The sequence below is a fragment of the Atractosteus spatula genome, chromosome 5 (assembly GCF_055471065.1).
Source record: "Atractosteus spatula isolate fAtrSpa1 chromosome 5, fAtrSpa1.hap1, whole genome shotgun sequence".
NCBI lineage: Eukaryota > Metazoa > Chordata > Actinopteri > Semionotiformes > Lepisosteidae > Atractosteus > Atractosteus spatula.
Genome location: NC_142710.1, coordinates 17,217,457 through 17,236,082, shown reverse-complemented (window position 1 = coordinate 17,236,082; position 18,626 = coordinate 17,217,457). Strand labels below are relative to the sequence as shown.

Below are 18,626 nucleotides of genomic sequence, written 5' to 3'. Positions count from 1 at the left end.
AACAACATCTTTCTTAACCAAGAAATGAAACCAATAGTCCAGCACATGAAATCAACATTCATTAGAGATGTATTGTTCTTACATTTCTACTTATTTATCTGGCAGATGGAAAGTGACTTATAATCAGATCTGGTCAACATGCAAAAAGTGCATAGAAGAGTAGCATAAAATAACAACAAATCCATAGAAAACAATAAGTGCAGCGTAAAGTGGATATTGTACAGTGTTTCTCTGACGTTTCTACCCAGTGCATGCTGGCAATCAGGCTTGTTAATTGTAGGTGGGTTAAACTCAGGGCTTAATCCAGGTTAGGAAAAGGCAAAGTAAGCTTGTCATGGGCACTCCAGCTGCAACACTGCAGAACAAGCTTGTACTGACATGGCAGCTGGCTATACTACTTTTCTCTTCTCATCTTATGACCCATTGAGCCACAGCTTAGCTTCACCTTAAGCATCAGATATTACAAAACTCTTTTAACATTTTCATGTGCATTCTGTTACACGTACAGGAGTCATTGGGACAGAGATCCTCCCCTCGGCCACAGTACTGCTTGCCCTTGGTCCGCAGATTAGCCTTCACAGGACAGCTCTTCCCAGGCTTCAGAATAAGGCTGAAGATCTGCTTCCCAGTCCAGAGAGTTATGGGCTAGAATTGACAGCAAGCTAGTTAATGGAAACGGGCTCTTAAAAGAAATACACCTTGATAACACAAAGACTAACAGATAACTAAAGATGAGCATCAAAATAAATCTAGAATGTGTTCCTATTCATTCATTTACCTTTAAGATTGCAGGGGGGGGTAGGCAAACCTTTATCTTTTCATCCTTCCCTACAAGGACAGAAGCAACTATCTGGCAAGCTTTTGATCTATCAAAGAAAGTGTCTTTCAGGGTGAGGAGGTAGGCGCCTGGTAAAGGAAAAAGGGGAAAAGTGTTAGTCACGGTTAAATCTCTGGCACTAAAAACACCTGAGACAGTTATATTTATCAATGTCACTGAGAACACAGCTCATGGCAGCCCCCTGGTGGAGACATGTTGGAAATAGAAACTTCAGTGCCTAGTGCAGTGTTTCTCAACCTCTTTCATCTTACAGCAGCCTTGCATACATCTAAAACACAAGACACGCCCTCCCCCTCCCACCCCATACAAACATCACTGTCCCAAGCGAATCAATACTGATATTACAAACAAAATAGATTTCAATCTTAAATCTGAATTTGCCTCAAAGAATTTGAGAGAGTAGTCAATTAACCCATCTATATTCCTAAACATGTACAGGATTTTTCTTAGTCATTTCCAATTGATTACTCTCAACTTTCACTTAAGGTTAGTCATCTACAAAAATATTATAAAAACTGTCCAAAGAATAACAATCATGCAGTTAATTGAATGCGTAAATATGTAAGTGAAAGCTTGGTTCAAACCAGACGACACAGGGCCCTAAAAAGGTGGAAAGGAAGGAGTTTAAGACCTCGATCCCAGAGTTTATTAAAAAAATCTTTATCGCACAAACATTAAAAGTAGCACTTAGTGTATGATTAGTGATCCAACACTGCCAAAAAAACTGACCTGTCAGAAAGTCCTGGATAGCAGCAATGAGAGGTTCTCCATTTCTTGGAGTCACAAGGTTGGCTTTTGTCTGCAAAAACACAAGTTTATCAAGTGAAAATCTCTCTGGAAAATCGCCATCGTCCAGAAACACATTGTTAAACATTCCTTGCATATCATGGTTTATGTTCCACTTTTCCTGTAATGACACCTACCCCCATGAGGACAAGAGCTTCTGCTTTGGCTTCCTCAGTCTGAGGAAGATGAAGATTCATCTCATCTCCATCAAAGTCGGCATTGTAAGGCGTGCACACACACTCGTTAAACCGGAACGTTCTGTGAGGCTTCACTCTTGCCTACGGAAGAGAGATGGGACAATTTTCCAAACGCCATTCCAAGTTTCGAGCGTTTGTCTTTAACCAACTATGAAGTTCCCGCAGACTCGACAAGACCTTCTAGAGTTGACTTCTGCCAGTAAAGGACAGTTGTATGGAAGAAAAGCCAATGAAATGAAGACTGAAACATGACCAGAGAGCTAAACACAGAACTGACTGTGGCTCCTAGGTTTTGAGAATTGTCTTGGATGGTCCCTACCAGAAAAAAGAAAAGACGGAAACAATGCTACAAACTAACAATATGGGCCATGATGCTGAGCTTGTGCAGGGAAGGCTGCCTGTTGAACAGCACAATGTCTCCGTCTATCATGTGTCGCTCCACAGTGTCTCCATACTTGAGCTCCTGGGCTATCTTCTCACGGTTACCGTACTTCAGAAACCTGGCAAAGAGAGGAATCGAAGTTAACTAAACAAGTCCAAAAAAGAGACTTCTTCACCTTTTCAACAAAAATATATTCAAGCTTTTTTGTAACTAATATTTTTGTAGATGTATCAGCGCACAAAAAAGTAAAGAGCTCAACCAATAAAAGTTGACCAGAAGGCAATACACATCTTACAAAGAGGACTGAATGGATAGTTAGAGCTGATCTGAAAACAGGGTCAGAATTGACACGAGGGACATGATGGTACAAAACCTTCCCCCTTTCTTCTTCACATTGTACAGTCATTGGGAGACAGACAACAACCTGATTCACCTGCTTTTCACAAACTACGGAATATCATTTTTCTCAGGTGAAAAGCTGCACATAAATATACTGCGTAATAAAAGTATTAGTCCTTTGCATGAATTTTTCAAGGAGTCTACATTTTAAACTTAGCTTGTTTTACAACACCTTCCCCCCAAAAAATAAAATATAGCTTGAACTTGTTGATATTCTCACAGACTCACACCTTTTCATGTTGGTGTGCCGCTGTTGAATAAAGTTAGCTCCTGGATGAACATCAGGCCCATTTCGAACTAGTTTTCTCAGCATGTCAATGTTGGCTTTGTTCACCTGGACCAGAACACAAACAGTTTATTTATTGAGTTTCCTAGAGTCTGACAGTCCAAACCTCTCCAGACACAAATCCCATGCCAAAGGAAGTCAAAGGGTTTACCTTCTCTGGGTAAGTGAGTATCTTGGCAACGTGAACAGGCACAGCAACTTCGTCAATACGAAGATTTGGATCGGGAGAAATGACCGTTCGTCCAGAGAAATCCACTCTCTTACCAGACAAATTTCCTCTAAATCGCCCTGCAAAAGTTAACACACAAAGAACACAAATTTAACATTGACATTTGTCATCTCAGGATATATAACTGGGGCCAATGTCCCAGGATGACCAAGTTAAATATGAGGTTTGATTGATAGGTCCACAATTAACAGACAAAAATTCAGCTAGACCTTGTAAATTTTTAAGTGCTCTAAAATGTCAAAATCCTCTTTATTCTTTTTGCATTTTAAAGCAATTTAGGAAAGCGGTCTAACAGAAAAGCAAAACACACTTTGAAATATTTTACTTCTAAATGCTTTCTACTAGAACATTTTCACCACCAGCATGAGAAGACCTTTTAATCAAATTCTGAAAACAAGGGTCAGATGTGATGCAAGTGACAAGACTGTACAAACACCACCGTTTTGACAGTATCCATGCTGTAGTGTTGACAAGAAAGAAATAGCAGAAGGGCGGAGGAGCTTGCGTTATTGAAACAGGCCATGCTTCAGAGACAGAGACAGAGTCAGTGTGGATCACCAGCGGTGCATTGAAAATTACGCGAGCGGACAGCACAAAGAGAAGCAGTGTATCTCTGGCTTCAGAGACATACACAAGAAAGAAGTCTATCACATAAACTGGAACGATATTAAAAGAAATGATAAGAAATGTTACAAAGGAATGAAGGCCATTCAGCCCATCTAGCCTGTTTTCTCCAATTGATCCAAGGACCTCAACCAGTCATTTCATGAAAGAACTAAAACCAAAACTGCCATTTGTGGAAAGAAGTGCGTTCAGTTTAAATTTTACTTCCACTTAGTTTCCACCTATGCCCTCTGGTTTATCCAGAGGGCTGACTTTGAGGACTTTGAACCTTTGTCTCATTATCTTAAAAAACACTTCAAATACACACATAAGAATATTATGTGACTCAATGAACTTGAACTTTATTGCCATATGTAACCGGTACATGTATTGGTACAATGGAATTCTTACTTACAGAAAGTCTCTCGATTGTTAAAACAAGTGCAGAAATGCCATTCTATACTGTCAAAAAAGATCTCAAATGAATTTCCAGACCTTGCTTTCCCTTGAGCCTCTGCACAAAGCCTCTAGTCCATTTTTTGGGCGCCATGTTGAGGGGGATGCCTGACAGCTCGCTGTTGATGTACAGAGCACACTGCAGCTGCAGGAAGTCCCAGTCCTCCATGATCATCTGAGTCTTCGCTCCTGACATGCGATGCTGTTTGGGACAGAAAGAAGAGCACCAGATTTTCTTAAGGAAGTTAGATCATACGTCACTCGCAGGCATTCTACTATGTCACTTACTTATAGCAAATGAATCCTTTATTCAACACTTAGACACTTAAATCCAAACATAGAAGATTTAAGAACCTCAAATGTTTTAGAAATGTCCCATAGCATCCTTGTCTTTTAGCAAGAATTTATTACAGAGCATCTAAATGTCCTAAATCAGCTCAAGTATTTAAGTACAAGAAACTAAACAGCTACTGTGCTTGTTGGGCCCTCTCAAACACTATGTTTATGTGGTACAGGTGGTCCCCATTGGGAGGTTAGGGACCAGAATGTTGTGACGTATAGCAAAATGACATATAAAAGTGACTTTTCCCCCCTAACAACAGTGTAAATATGGACGATTTGGGACCATAAGAGTGTAAACGTTGCTCACATGCCTTAAAGCAGGAGCCTTGTACCATAAGAATTAATGGAAAAGACTCAGGTAAGAGACCATAAAATAGATTGTGTTTTACTTGCAGCAAACAACTGTACAAAGCTCAGTTATAGGTCCAGATTAAGTTCCTAAATAAGTGACTTATAGCGAAATGACTCAAAGGAATAAATATTATACATTATAAGGAAAAATATAACTAGCTTGAGATGTGTTCTAAACACACAGTTCAGACATGGGTACGTATACGTTTAATGTACCTATAACCCGTTATAACCCGTAAAAAACAGATATAGATATCGCCATCAAATTCTTTTGAACTTTGGTCGTGTCAAAATCAAGAGTCAATTGCTTCTTCAGGTTAGATTTCCCCCACACTGTTTATGCATTTTAAAGTCTGCGAACACACTTTAGTCTCTTGGTTGGATCTGTGACATAGTGCATGTTGGTAAGAACCCAACTTTAATGTCACGCCCCAACGATTCAGAACCCGAGTTGTGTGCAACAGCACTGCCGACAAATTTCTGGAGCAGAATAATCCACAAACCACCATAAAAAAGGAAATCTGGGGATCTGTTTTGTTGATTTCCTCGATTAATCGACCCCGTGAGTGTGAAATGACTTAGAGCGAGGTGACCTATAACGGGGACCGCCTGTACTGCCCGACATGCGGATCGAAACGCCGTCACCAGTCTTTAAGTCTCCACCTTTTTAATGACGTCGTTGAGAAAAATGATCTCCGTCAGCTTCATGGTCAGGTCGTCCTCGTTGGTGCCCGACTTCAGGTCGCTGACGACTGAGGGCCTGATGCACAGAGGCGGGACGAGCAGGCGGGTCAGGATCATGTCCGCAGGCTTCCCAGCCTCCGGGTTCATCAGCAGCAGAGGGATGTCTTCCGAGGGGATTCTCTTCAAAAGGTTTAGCACCACCAGAGGATTCAGGTTTTCCTACGCAATGAACACATCAGAGGTATTATTAATCAGATACACAATCCAATTATTGACCACATACAGCACGCTGTGAAGTGACAAGTTCTACGTGGCCTAGAAAAGTCAAAAGCAATAAGGCTTTATGAGAGAAAAGGCTGGCAGTTCTTGCAGTACAAAGTTCATTTTGAACCCAGTGATCACAGTGCCCAAGACACTTCTACTCAAAGGGAATGATGAAAGAGAATTTTTTGGTGTGAGAAGCTGTATTTAGCAGGCGGCTGTATTTAGCATTCTTAATACCAATTAGATGGATAACTTATTCATAAGAACTGAATAGTATGAAAAAAATTAAAAGCACATAGTAAAATTATTTTGGGGAGGTGTACAGTCATGGGTACGTCACTGGACTTGCAGCTGGCAGGCTGTGGGCTTGAGTCCCTTCTATGGCCACTGCTGTCATACTGTACCTTGAATGAGGTGCTTTACCCCAGTAGCTCCTTTTATGAGTGAGGACCAGCATTGCTGGTGGGTAATTTTTGCACTGGACTAGCATCCCATCCAGGTGGATATCACATGATCTCTAGCTCTCTTAATGATACAGAAAGCAGGATGAGCTCTGCAAGAACGAGCTACTGTGGCTATTGACATTGCCAGCCTACTAAAATTATTCTTTAGCCTTATCACTTACCTGGGCCCTAACCAGTAGAGCCTCTACTTCTTTATTGTGTTCTATTGCAATGTCAAATGACTGGAGAAATTCCGAGACGACTGGATCCACCACTTTCTTAGTAGTCTTGTACTTTTCATGGATAATCTTCAGCAAGCCACACTTTTTTACTGGCCCTGAAAATAACACAAATCTAGATGTTACCACACTGAAAAAGACTAAATGCAAGTTAACTGGTTGTTAAAACTCTTACAGAACAAATTGACATAGATCTAAGAAAAAATACATTAATAATCCAGAGCGACTGTTGTACTGCAAGAGAAGAAATCTTCTTAAAATAACAACAGTTCACACACCACAATGTGGTTAGTGTAACAGTCTACCTGTTACGATGCTGACGACTGGCATTCAGTCTGGAATAATAGTCAGCACAAAGAGGGTAAGGAATACAAAGCACTGCACATGAGTAAAGAAAGTACATGTTGATTTGCTCAAGTATATAATGTGATCTTAAATTAAGTTTGATTTTCCCTGTGATACTCTAACCATGTATTTTACAAGCCGTTTTTGGCAAAGGGAAAGACTAGATCCAAGAAGCAAAAATAAAGTCTGACATTTTGATTCTCACCATTAAAAGCTGAACAGTTCAAACAGACTGATCTTTTGCGGCATTTCTCTGAAATTTTCTTTTTTAGTCCTCTTTTCTGTAGGTAGGGCAGACCAGGTCTTTTCAGGACGTCCAGAAACTGCTTTCGTTCCTCTTTAGAAAGCATGATATGGGAACATGTTTTGCAGATCATCTGTTAGGAAGTCACAACCATAAGTAAACAGCAAGAGCAGAAAAGAATAAAATAAGATACATTTAAAATAGTCAAGCAGATCATGAAATATCACTGCAAATAGGCCTTCATGGGAAAATTTTACTTTATTACTAGGTGCAACCTTAGAAATCTAGTAAAAAGTAAAATTATTTAAATTACTCTTTTTTAACTACTTCAGTTTCCAAAATGTCTAAGATACTTTTAAATATCTACAGAAGGGTTAAATGATGACTGTGGGATCATTTAAGAGAAGTCAGTAACTAAAAGTGGATTTAGCATGAAAATCCAAGTGTATATTCAGTATTTTATGACAGTAATAACATTTTCTAGCTGCACATACATTTTTAATGTATGATGGCCAAACTTATTTATAACTACACCAATCAGGATACTGTAGATCCAAGTCTGGCTTTAATAACCTTGGGCAGGCACTTCCTGTACACTTTTAGTAGGTTTGCAATCCTGTCATGAGTAATACGTGAGCACTCCTCCTTACAGAATCTCTCTGGGTCCTCCTGGTCTCCTGCACAGCCTATGAGGGTGACCTGCTATCTATGCTCATATCACAAACATTCTAATACCTACCGTGATGAACACTGAAGCACAAGCACTGATCTTTAACCATTAGGTCACTGAGCATAACGCAGACTTTATATGGTTATCCTACTGGTAAGTCCATTTGTGAGCAACCCGACAAAGGGCATCAATGTTTGCCAAGATATTTGCTGATCTTTGCAATCAATCTGTTTCTCAGTCCCACCCTAGGACACCAGGACCAGAGGATACAAATACAAATAAGCTGAACCATTTCTATTATTCAGAGAAAGAATGCCATCCTTTTTTTCCCCAACATGAGCTTCATCTTCCTGTGCTCAACATAATTCCAGTGAAAATGTCTAGAAACTCTATTTGTGATTCATCCAACCACATCATATAGCCATGGTATCTGGTCTTTCTGATACTATATCCCAACGTTACCAGAGAAACTGAAGATTTCTTGCTGTTGCCCTTGTGTGCGAATTGTCTTGGGTGGATAACTTTCTCACTGCATATTTGGGTATATTTTTCCTACATCCTCTTCCTGGTGACTCAAAAGTCTTCACAATGGCCATTACAGTCCAATCTGGGGTCCATTTGTATTTTTTTTAACCATCAGGAGAGTTGCAGGAGTGAATATCGGACCTTAGCTCTTCAGACAATTCTCCAACATTCCCCAAGTTAATATGCTTCTATTAGCAATTTGCTTTAATGTTCTGTAGGAATTAGGATGGCTTCTAAGTAATGGCATACTTTCTGAGGCTCTGCGATACTACCAGAAAACTGAGAACAACAGATTTACACTTACAGCATATCTTCAACATATGTGAGAGGTATGAATAAATGTGAACATTGTATATCGAGAAACGTAATTATTTTTACACTTATGGAATTGATTTATTTGACACTATTTTTACATTTCTTAAATGCTGAACACTCTTCACATACAATTACATATACTTTGCTAAATAAACATTTAGTCACAACATTTTGCCACCAAACAGAACTTCTGCACTCCTGTACACAGGGGAAACTGCAATGTTCATAACTCCGTCATCTTTGCTATATTAAGGGAAATGCATTACACTGAAATACATTTCAAGAGCCGTAAACACTGATCGGTCACAACCCTTTACAAACTGAGATATCCCGCAAAAGAAATGAATTAATCGCACCTGAAGGACCCCAATAATTGCTTTAAAATATCCAATATGAAAGCAGGGCAGTTCGAGGTCAATGTATCCATAATGTCCTAAGCAGTCAGCAAGATTCTTCCCACAGGTTTCACAAGGCCGATCTTTTTCACTCGTGCCCTTAAAATGAAAAGAAAAAAAACATTGTGGAACTGTGCACTGATTGGCACAAAGAAAGAAGTCCAAAGCCCAAAACATGCAGCTTATACTGATGTCTGGGTGTACTGCGAGCGGCAGAGGGGTCCCGCCCGGTCTTACCATGCGGTGATCCAGCACACCGTACAGCAGCGGCGTGTGGCTGGTGTCCTGGCTGTACAGGTTCTTACTGACCACCTGGATGTGCGCCTGCTGCCGCATCTCCTCCGCGGACTTCATCCCGAAACAGATGTGGCTTCTAGACAGGAGCGTGCCGAACAACAGACACAGGTGAGCACAACGCAGGCACGCAACCGTTCACTGGCTTGTTTCGGCAGGGCTTTTCTGGGGGCAGGAGGGGACGCACACAAGCGCTGAAACAGCACTGGTGGGAACAACACACATCCACTCGGGGGAAGAGGGCAACCTCGTGGCTGCAGGGTACCACTTAAGGGTCATTCCAAGTTTGAGGTGTTCTGTCATTTTCCCCACTGATGGGAGCTTCGCACCACTGACTCCTCAGCCAAGCACAGACAACCTAATGTGTGAACCTGTGGTTCCTCTAGTACTGAGCAGCACTACAATTGCAGCAGCACTTCATCAGTAGGGTAAGACTAACCTGTCTCACGTTCCCCATTAGTGGGTGAACAATCCAGCGCTTGGTGAATTCTGCTTCACACCTTCGGCTTGGTGAAGGAGTGAAACACTCACCTGGGGCCAGACTTGAGAGCAACAAAGCACGTCCAGCTGACGAAGGCCTGAGGGCTTTCTAAACGATCAGCCCTCAGGGGAGCAGGTATGCAATACCTCTGGATGTTACCACAGACAAAATGTGCACATGCATGCCAAAGGAGAGGATTAATGATATCTGTTACAATAGCCATCACAACAAACATAGAGAGCATGAGAGAATGCAGAGAGAGCATATGAATAAATAAACTTAAGACTAAGACTTCCTAGTCCATGCAGAAAACTTAAGTATTGATTCCGAAGCACTAGAAAATAAGCTATGTTCTCTAACGTCTCTTAAAAACATAAAAAACTGTATTTTTCCTCTACAAGAAGATTTCTATAATATTTTCAGCTTAGATTCTGCGGGCTAGGGTAGTAAAATTGTAGTCAATCAACAAATGGAGGTACAATACCCAGATTAGTGCCACGGAACAGTTTCTTGCATGTTAATATTTTTGTACCTCTTCATTTGTACACCTATATTGTAGAAGAAGTAATTTATTAACATTAGAACACTTTTATGTTGTAGTCACGTTTGCTGCTCCAGAGAGAGCCGTTGAACCGAGAAGTTCACACTCTAATAAACCATACAGGAGTGCAAAATACTACTCGGACGACTTTTATCAACTGCTGAAGATTTCTGATGCGTGCTACTTCAATTGCAGACGGTTAGTTTGCGGTTCGCACTTACATTTTTTTAGCCACATCTGTTTCCCTAAACTGCTCCTTCACCATGGTTTGAGTTTTGCCGAGCAGTCTATAATTAATAAAACATAAAAACTACATCTATATACACGCACAAGTCCTGTTTTTTCTACGCTTTCTCGGTTCACTACACATCACATGCCGTAACCATACTACACTGTGCAATAGGTGTAGGTTTAACCTATAACCCCTTCGCCAACGAGCTTCCTCTAGAGCAAGACTTCTCTGCAACTGCAAAACACAGCAACCGCGAACACCGCCCTCTAGTGGCAACAGCGGACATTGTTATTGGCTGTTCGCACTACTGTATTACTACAGTTAAACCCTAAAATTAGTACAGTACACAATTACAGTATATTATACTGTATTTCACTGCATTCATTGTTGAACCGAAATTGCTTCATATTGTTTTGTATTTTTATAAATGCACTCACAAATTTTAATTGTTCTGTAAATATCTGCAGAAAGATTCCTTTTTTAGTCTAGTGGGAGAAAAAAATAAGAAATATTTTAACATAAAAAACATACACTTCTCCAGCTTTATGTAGAATTTTAAAAATCATCAGATAATTTATAGGTTTTAATTTCTAATTTCTTCTATACATAATGTTGTAGAGATGTTTAATGCTTTGACTTTTATTTTATAAATCTGTTTGATATACCGTGTTAATTTAAAGGAAATTTATTAATCTCAAGTTAAAAGATTTCCAATCAAAACAATACAAGATGTGTGAGTTTTACTCAGGCAGTTTTTTGGCCCACTATTTAGATGTTCCCTGTTGGCATATTGGTGGCCGACTAAGGGTCCTTCTTTCTTTTTTACATCCCTGAGAGAGGCAGCTGCCAAAATGGTGAGTTTAGCGCCCCTAAAATCCGATCAAAATCCATCTATTATTTTAGCCATCGTTGTAAAGTTTTAGGATTTATGTATTTTAAAAGCAGTTTTTTAATGGAACACCGAAATATTGCATAAGACTGACTCATGGATCATTTTAAACACTTAATTTCTTGAAAGTACCCCCAAGATAAAGCCTGTGGCCTGGTCTCACTTAACACCTGAGTTACTTTTGCTAAGACAAACTGAAGCGATACTGTTAGCTGAAAAATAAATACTAGTATAACCAGTATATTCATAAGTAGAGCAGTAGGCTGCGGACTCGCATCTGTGGTATTTATTTTCATTTCTTTTATAAAGTGATGTGAATATCGATCTTCATACTGTTGCTGATTTGAATTGCCCGAATTGTTAAATGCTTGTCAGTGTAATTGTCTGGGCCCTGATATCAAAACTGTCCCTCGGATAAACTATTTTGTCTAGTTTTAAAAAATAATTACGTAAATTAAAGTGGAATTGATAAAAAAAATGCTTTAGCAGTGCCAACAAACTTGTCACATTGTCTATCGTATCCAGAACATTTTGTATAATTTTGTGTCGATTATATTACGACGTTTTAGAACATTTATCCCGAGTAGTTCAAATGTAAATGTCACGTTTCATTTCGTGAAGTTTTAAGACTGAATGCTGTGTTTTACCTTGAGGTTACAAAACAACAGAAGCCATCTTAAAGTTCTGATGTTACATGTAGGTAAACTATTAGTGAAGCATTTCGAATTTAGACGTAGAGCACCTGAGCTAGCGGACTTGTCTGTTGAAATCTGCAGATGTATTTAATTGAGCGTGTCTGGAAGGTCACTGCGAGACTGATGCGCTGTATCACTGTCCTGTCTTCTAGAACGACACCGTGACTATCAGAACCAGGAAGTTCATGACAAACCGCTTGCTTCAGAGGAAGCAGATGGTAAGTTCGGTTGTGTGGAATATCCAGGATTTGGCTGTGGGAATTATTTGGTGACCACTGGGGAGGGTTGTGGGTTCGAGTCCCTGGTGGAGAGCTGCTGTTGTACTGTTCAGCAAGATTCTTCACTCGAGATACACTGGTAAAATCTAGTGCTGTATGAAGGGCTTCTTCAGGCTGTCATTGTAAATGGAAATTTGTTCTCGGTTACAAAGGTTTTAAGAAGAGGGGAAAGTGATGTGTGTGGCCTGGCCTGCTTTCTTCAGGTTTGGTTTTCTTTTCAGGCTTCACAGATTTTTTTTTTTAAACTTGAGTCTGAGCAGGTGGTGGAGAAGATCGGCCGTCAGCCCGGCTGGGTCTGCTTGTCAGGTAACTGCTGGACGATTGTCATTCACAGGTTGTCGATGTCCTGCACCCCGGCAAGGCAACTGTTCCTAAGACCGAGATCAGGGAGAAGCTCGCCAAGATGTACAAGACCACCCCCGACGTGGTGTTCGTATTTGGCTTCAGGACTCAGTTCGGTGGCGGCAAGACAACGGGCTTCGCCATGGTCTACGACTCTCTCGACTACGCCAAGAAGAACGAGCCCAAGCACAGACTGGCCAGAGTAAGTGAGGGGTCTTGAGTGCTGAGCGCCCGCACCTGGGTGGCGTATGGCCATGTGTGCAGACAGTGTACTAGTCCTGCTCATTGGGAGGCCACTGAGAGAAATGAGCGTATACTGTAAGCTAATTCATTCGTGTCTTCAGTAACTGCAAATTCTCTGGCACTCTCCCCATTTCAAATGTTGAAATAAACCTGCACGTTGGCCTTCCAGATCAGTTCCATTTGCAGGTTTGTGCCTTAATTGTTTGGATTGTCACAATACCTTTGCTTGAAGAAGGCAACTTGAGCAGTGTAATTAAAAGATTGTGTAGCAAGCAGAAGCATGTTTCCTGTAGTCAAAATGCATTTGTACTGTAGCTGCATGTTTTTATTTGCTCTGACCTGTGTATTGCCGTCTTAATTATGCAGATGATGCCAAAAGTTGTAAACTTAAGGTAAATTGTTTATTTTTATGAACTTAGGAACAAGTCTTTTTTTGGCCGTAACGTTGTTTCATTGGTAATGGAGTTCTTAGAAATGCAACCCAAATATCTAGAGTTCAAACTTTTTTTTTCTGAAATGTGGAGGGCAGAATGTGTGCTTGTGAGACGAAATGACCTTACAGCAAATCAGTTACCCGGCTTGTGACTTTGGCAGTTCCTGAAAGTTTCTGAGTGCCTCCAGTAATTGCTCTCTGTCTCTCTCCCTGATTTTCTTTATAGCATGGTCTTTACGAGAAGAAGAAGACTTCAAGGAAACAGCGCAAAGAACGGAAGAACAGAATGAAGAAAGTCCGGGGAACAGCCAAGGCTAACGTTGGTGCTGCTGGCAAGAAGGTAATGCCTACGGTCCAGCTCTCCACAGAACCCCATGACACTGATCTGTTTAATACCATTCCTTCTAGACAGTTTAGGTTAAAAAAGGAAGCTGATAAACAAAGATGTTTTTCAGCAGTTGCAGATCTTTCACATTTCTTTATTCATGTTTTCCACTGTACACAGAATTTAGTGTTTTACCCTTTTTATTTATTATAAAACATGATGAAAGTACCCTCTAATCTTTTGGGAAATTTTAATCACTTTCCTGTCTCCCATTATTCTGCTGTTACTTTAACCATCTTTGTCATCTTCCCTCTTTTTGTTTTCTTCTGGAATATAGAAGGTAAATGTTGTTTTCATGTGTAGGTCTGTGGCTTCAGTAGTGGCTTGTAGTGTAGATGTGCTTTCCTTGCAATGGTGAAGAGGGCGGGGGCAGCTAAAGCTAATTCCTAGCACAAGATGCATCCCACACTGCTTTGTAAGACTGGTGGAATCTCTCTGGAGTGAAGTTTCTGCTTAAACTAATGCTTTTACATCTGCCATAGATCTTTTAGACGTCAGAAAATGCTGTTTTGTCTCTATCTTTACTAATCTAAAGTGCTGGAAAGAACATTGATTGTCTTGCTCTGGGGTTTCTAATTTTTGCGGTGTTAAAGAGCCATTAAGTAGGTGAAACTCAGTGGGGTACGTTTTAGTAAGTCCAGGATCTTTGTAACATTGCATGCATCAAGTAAAATCAAAACCATATCGTAACATCTCATCATTTTTTTTTGCCTTTTTGTCTTGCTCTCCATGGATTTTTCTCAGAAATGAAGGTTCTTTTGCAGGTATTAAAGAATGAGCATGGTGTGCTGTTGAGTTGCACATCACGTTTTGAGTTTGCTAGTTTGACATGCTGGTCAATGTTTGCAAGTCCCACACGCCAACCTTAAATCACCCCGTTTTTTGTGTCTCTCTGTTCTAATCTCTTTTGTTTTACTTACCGAAGTCAGTAGATCTTCAAAGGGAATGGGCTTGTGTTCTAACTATCTTTTGCAGATTTTGGTCTTTGGTTTTAAGCTGTACCAGGTGTCTAATTTAAGTAGACATTCCAGTTTGTTGAATTGAAGATCAATTAAAAATAAAATAAAAATGTTTTACCTAATTATTCAGTTGGATTAAATATAGCCTTGATAAGTATTCAGGTTCTGGAATTAACAGATGCTTGTATAGGAACAGTTGAGAAATGTATTTCATTTCACTAGAGTGAAGTTGTTGGGTTGTTTTTTGCATGAAGTGTTAACAATATTGACCTACTCATTTTAAATTTCAAGAAGACAACTGTCTTTAATAGCTGATTTTTACTGCTCGATTGCATGTTTATAATGCTTGAAAACCTATCAACCGTGTGTTAACTAATACACATAAGAACCAGGTTCTTTGGATTAGATGTGGGAATAAATTCTTAGTGTAAAGAACATTGCTCACTGCGTCTGAATTAAGCACAGAACCAAATTTGCAGTTTTCGTTGTAGCAAAATTAAACCTTTTCTTGTTTGAAGCAAAGCAAATGATTTCCTCAATTTACATGCATTCTCTTTTTACAGAGGTTAGGAACTGGCATATCTCTAGCATTCTGCCTTGTTTGAAATGCAATTACATGTTTTAGGTTCACATCTTCACTGGAATATGAGTCCTAGACAAGCACGAAATTATGTACTTCTTACTCCAGAAAGAGAAATTCCCTTAGTAAAGTTTTATTCCCTCAAATTTAGTATTTGGAATCCTGTACTCAACACAGATTTATACCTACAGCCAAGATTAAACAGGACAGGTGTTTTAAATCATAGAAATGGTGGCCATGTTTATGACAAGTAGAATTTATGCAGTTGAACTGTATGGAGGTTTTTCTTATCATGGGTGTATGTCTTTGGTTTACTTCCTCTGAAATGTGCATATATATGTTTGCTTCATGTTTTTAGGCTTGTAATATTTGTTTTTTCCTTTTTTTTCTTGCAGTGATCCTGGATATTCAGGGAATGCCTTACCGCTGAAGATGTTCTTGTATATTGTCATCAAATAAATTGTAAAAAAATTGTAAAGCGTGTGACTTGTTATTCAGTATATGAATGACTTGGGGAGGGTACCAGGATGTAAGTGATATAGATTCAGTGCCAATATGGTCTTATTTTCCAAAGTACTACCACTTCTGTACTACACTAATAATGCAAAGGAACAAGTAATAGGTTTATTCCATGCTGAAAAGAGAAGAGAGAAAACGCAACATTTCGGCTGTGAAGCCTTCTTCAGGTGAAACGTTGTTTTGCAGATTATGCATGCTGATGCAGCTACCCACCTGAACTACTACACTAATAATACTTCATATTTTTCAGAGGTTTTTTGAGGGCCAGTATGAGTAGTCTTTAAGAATAAGAAGTAAATAGTTTGTGTAGATGTGTAGCAGCACGTGCCTACTTTTTTGCCCATTTGAAATGAAGTGTCCTGCTAACAGAAGCACTAGGCAGCAGAGAAATGTTGCCTTACGTCAGTTACACAATTGGTAGGCTGTTGTCCTAAACAGTCATAGCTGGACCAACCTGAGGGAAAAAGAATGACAACATAGAAGGTTCTTGCAAGCAAATGTCATATTTTAATGAAAAGCTGTTTTATCTGCAAATGGCTTAAGCTTAAGACTGTCACAACAGTTGGTGGCAAACAGGCATGGTACTGTGTACCATTGCTGGTTTTGAACAGTTTTGAGGTATCTGTTGTGCTCTTGGGCTATTAGAAGCAAACAATTACAATATTTCAATACACTATGTAGGTATTGTTATTTCTAATGTTCTTAAAATATTTACTGAACCTGAACTGTGTAGCTGGCAAAATCTATGCTGCTATGTTACCACTAGGTGTTGCTACAAGCCCATAAAACACTCGGTTTCTAAAGGTAACGAATGTGTTGTACGGTGCTTGATTAGGATTCTTCTGTGTAACCTTCAGGTATTGAGCTGTATTTGGCTTTATTTGTACCAGACACTGCTTTGGGATGGATTCCTACTCCTGGAAGTGATTTGCAGCAAAAAAAAAACGCTGCTTTTACATGTTTAGCTATATGTGGAACATAATAGCATTTTTCTTCGCTGAGCTTTTGTTTTTGATGCCTAAACCACTGCTGAACATCCCCAGAGCAACGTGCTGTACAGCGGTTCTCAGTGCTGTGTCCACCTTTCCCTGATCAAGAAGTTGTGTCTCAGGAAGTGTCACGTTCACCTGGAGCTTATTCCTGAAGCACAGGGAGTACCCAAGGTGGGAGGGCAACCTGAGACAATTTAGAAATGTGAACATGAAAGCAACACCCTGAAGGTGCCTCAGGTCTAACTGAACCTAGGAACCGAGAATTAGGAGAAGGCAACAGTTACTGTTAGCCCTGAGTGGTGTTATTCTCAGTAAATATCAAGTTAAGTCTATGAAACCAGCTGTTTGCTGTCAAGATTGGTATTTGGTTCATGAAAGCCTAGTGAATTGTTGCATGCAGGCTAGTTGAGGATGTAGAGAACATTTTGTAATCTGTATCCAATCCTCTGGAATTCATCTGGAAAGTCACAAACAAGGCCATATCTTTCCCCCTACTATCTGTATCCTGTATAGGCAATCTTCAGGTTAAATTCTAATTGTTTCCCTAACTTCACATGTAATAGGAGTCAGATTTATTGGTCTATGAGGATAACGAAACATGGTTCAATTCTGTCACCATTACTATGGATGGGGACTAAATCCCAATTTTCAAAATGCAGACATGGCTACTTCCCCTTAAGCAGCTGTTAAGAGTTTTATCAATGGCTTCAGAATAACTCTTCTTTTACCGAGTGCAATGTGTAAGAGATTATCAGGCGCTGGAGATTTACAGATTGCGAGTGCTTATTGTACCCGAAACATGTCTCAACTATGCTAATGCTACTCAACACAGAGTTGTTACCTGAGGCAGCTTCTGAACACCTGAGTGTTTATTAATCAAACATTTCAATTTAATTGTTTAGAAGTTCAGCAGAAGACTTTTCTGCCACCAGAATCCATCCATTTTCTAACTGCTTTTCCAATTCAGGGTTGTGGGGGAGTTGAAGCCTATCCTGGCAACAACAGGGCGTAGGGCAGGGTACACAAACACAGACACACACGTCGAGGCAGAAACCTTTTTATTGAGCAGACAATAATTAAAGCAGGCCAATTGTAATTGAATATAAATTCTTTAAATTAAAATAGCTAAAGTTCTGTTGGTTTCCCTTTTTTAAGAGGGTGCAAAGAAGACACTTACAGCGCTTATGGAAATGTTGAGACATTTTACTAAGAGTTAATTCTGTTAAGTGAGTTTTTAAGCTGTAAAACCACCCATGATGAGAGGGCAGGCTTTAGGGTTAAATGCTTTAGCACTAGATTTGTAATGCAGTGGGTCCTCCTGCAGTCAGCATCATTGTGCAAGGAAAAGGAATGCACTTTCTCGGCTGCTTTTACAGTAAACATCGTAATTAGTCCCACTGGGCTACCGGACAAGAGCTGAAGCTGAATGCCGTGTAAGTGCACAAATCTCAGGACCTGGAGCAAGCACTGTATCAGCAAGTTTACTTCATTACTGATCAGCTCTTGCAATTTATTTCCAAACCTGTCCTGAGGTTAACTTGAGGAACAACAGGACTGCACTGCTGCCAGATACCTCTTAGGGGTGTTTCTTTGCACCTATTTGGTTGTTACCATTGCAGGTTTTGACATTTTTATGAGAAAGATCCATCATGCAACCTCATTTCTTGTCAACAGTTAAAACCAATGTCTGTAAAGGCGATGTATTTGGGAACATGCCTGTTGGCTTCTTTTGTCAAATCGGTGATAAAACTATACAGCAGTTTTCTGTTT

General features: G+C 39.9%; 2 protein-coding genes across 3 annotated transcripts in view; one reads left to right on the top strand and one right to left on the bottom strand.

The window, feature by feature from the left end:
• The window catches only part of polr3a (polymerase (RNA) III (DNA directed) polypeptide A), a 33,189-nt gene extending 22,463 nt beyond the window's left edge, over positions 1–10,726 (bottom strand). For both annotated transcript variants that reach the window (XM_088917955.1, XM_088917956.1), the window contains exons 1-14: positions 10,531–10,726; positions 9,231–9,366; positions 8,955–9,092; positions 7,050–7,221; positions 6,443–6,597; positions 5,533–5,772; positions 4,216–4,378; positions 3,040–3,176; positions 2,833–2,936; positions 2,180–2,321; positions 1,762–1,902; positions 1,568–1,637; positions 779–906; positions 507–645 (exon numbers count right to left, since the gene is read on the bottom strand). In XM_088917955.1, coding sequence (XP_088774081.1) covers positions 507–645; positions 779–906; positions 1,568–1,637; positions 1,762–1,902; positions 2,180–2,321; positions 2,833–2,936; positions 3,040–3,176; positions 4,216–4,378; positions 5,533–5,772; positions 6,443–6,597; positions 7,050–7,221; positions 8,955–9,092; positions 9,231–9,366; positions 10,531–10,574 — 1,909 coding nt within the window. In that variant the 5' untranslated portion in view covers positions 10,575–10,726. The remainder of the gene's footprint in view (positions 1–506; positions 646–778; positions 907–1,567; positions 1,638–1,761; positions 1,903–2,179; positions 2,322–2,832; positions 2,937–3,039; positions 3,177–4,215; positions 4,379–5,532; positions 5,773–6,442; positions 6,598–7,049; positions 7,222–8,954; positions 9,093–9,230; positions 9,367–10,530) is intronic.
• Positions 10,727–11,343: 617 nt separating this feature from the next.
• rps24 (ribosomal protein S24) lies at positions 11,344–15,823 on the top strand. The gene is made up of 5 exons (XM_088917954.1): positions 11,344–11,395; positions 12,278–12,343; positions 12,738–12,947; positions 13,648–13,761; positions 15,741–15,823. Exons 1-5 carry the CDS (start codon positions 11,393–11,395, stop codon positions 15,741–15,743), a joined length of 396 nt encoding a protein of 131 aa, XP_088774080.1. The 5' UTR covers positions 11,344–11,392; the 3' UTR covers positions 15,744–15,823.
• The last annotated feature ends 2,803 nt before the right edge of the window (positions 15,824–18,626 follow it).

Bases quoted from the DNA above. Each gene is read 5' to 3' on its own strand.
- rps24 (XM_088917954.1), top strand. The intron at 12,344-12,737 runs GTAAGTTCGGTT...TGTCATTCACAG, and splicing joins TGCTTCAGAGGAAGCAGATG to GTTGTCGATGTCCTGCACCC. The intron at 12,948-13,647 runs GTAAGTGAGGGG...TTTTCTTTATAG, and splicing joins CCAAGCACAGACTGGCCAGA to CATGGTCTTTACGAGAAGAA.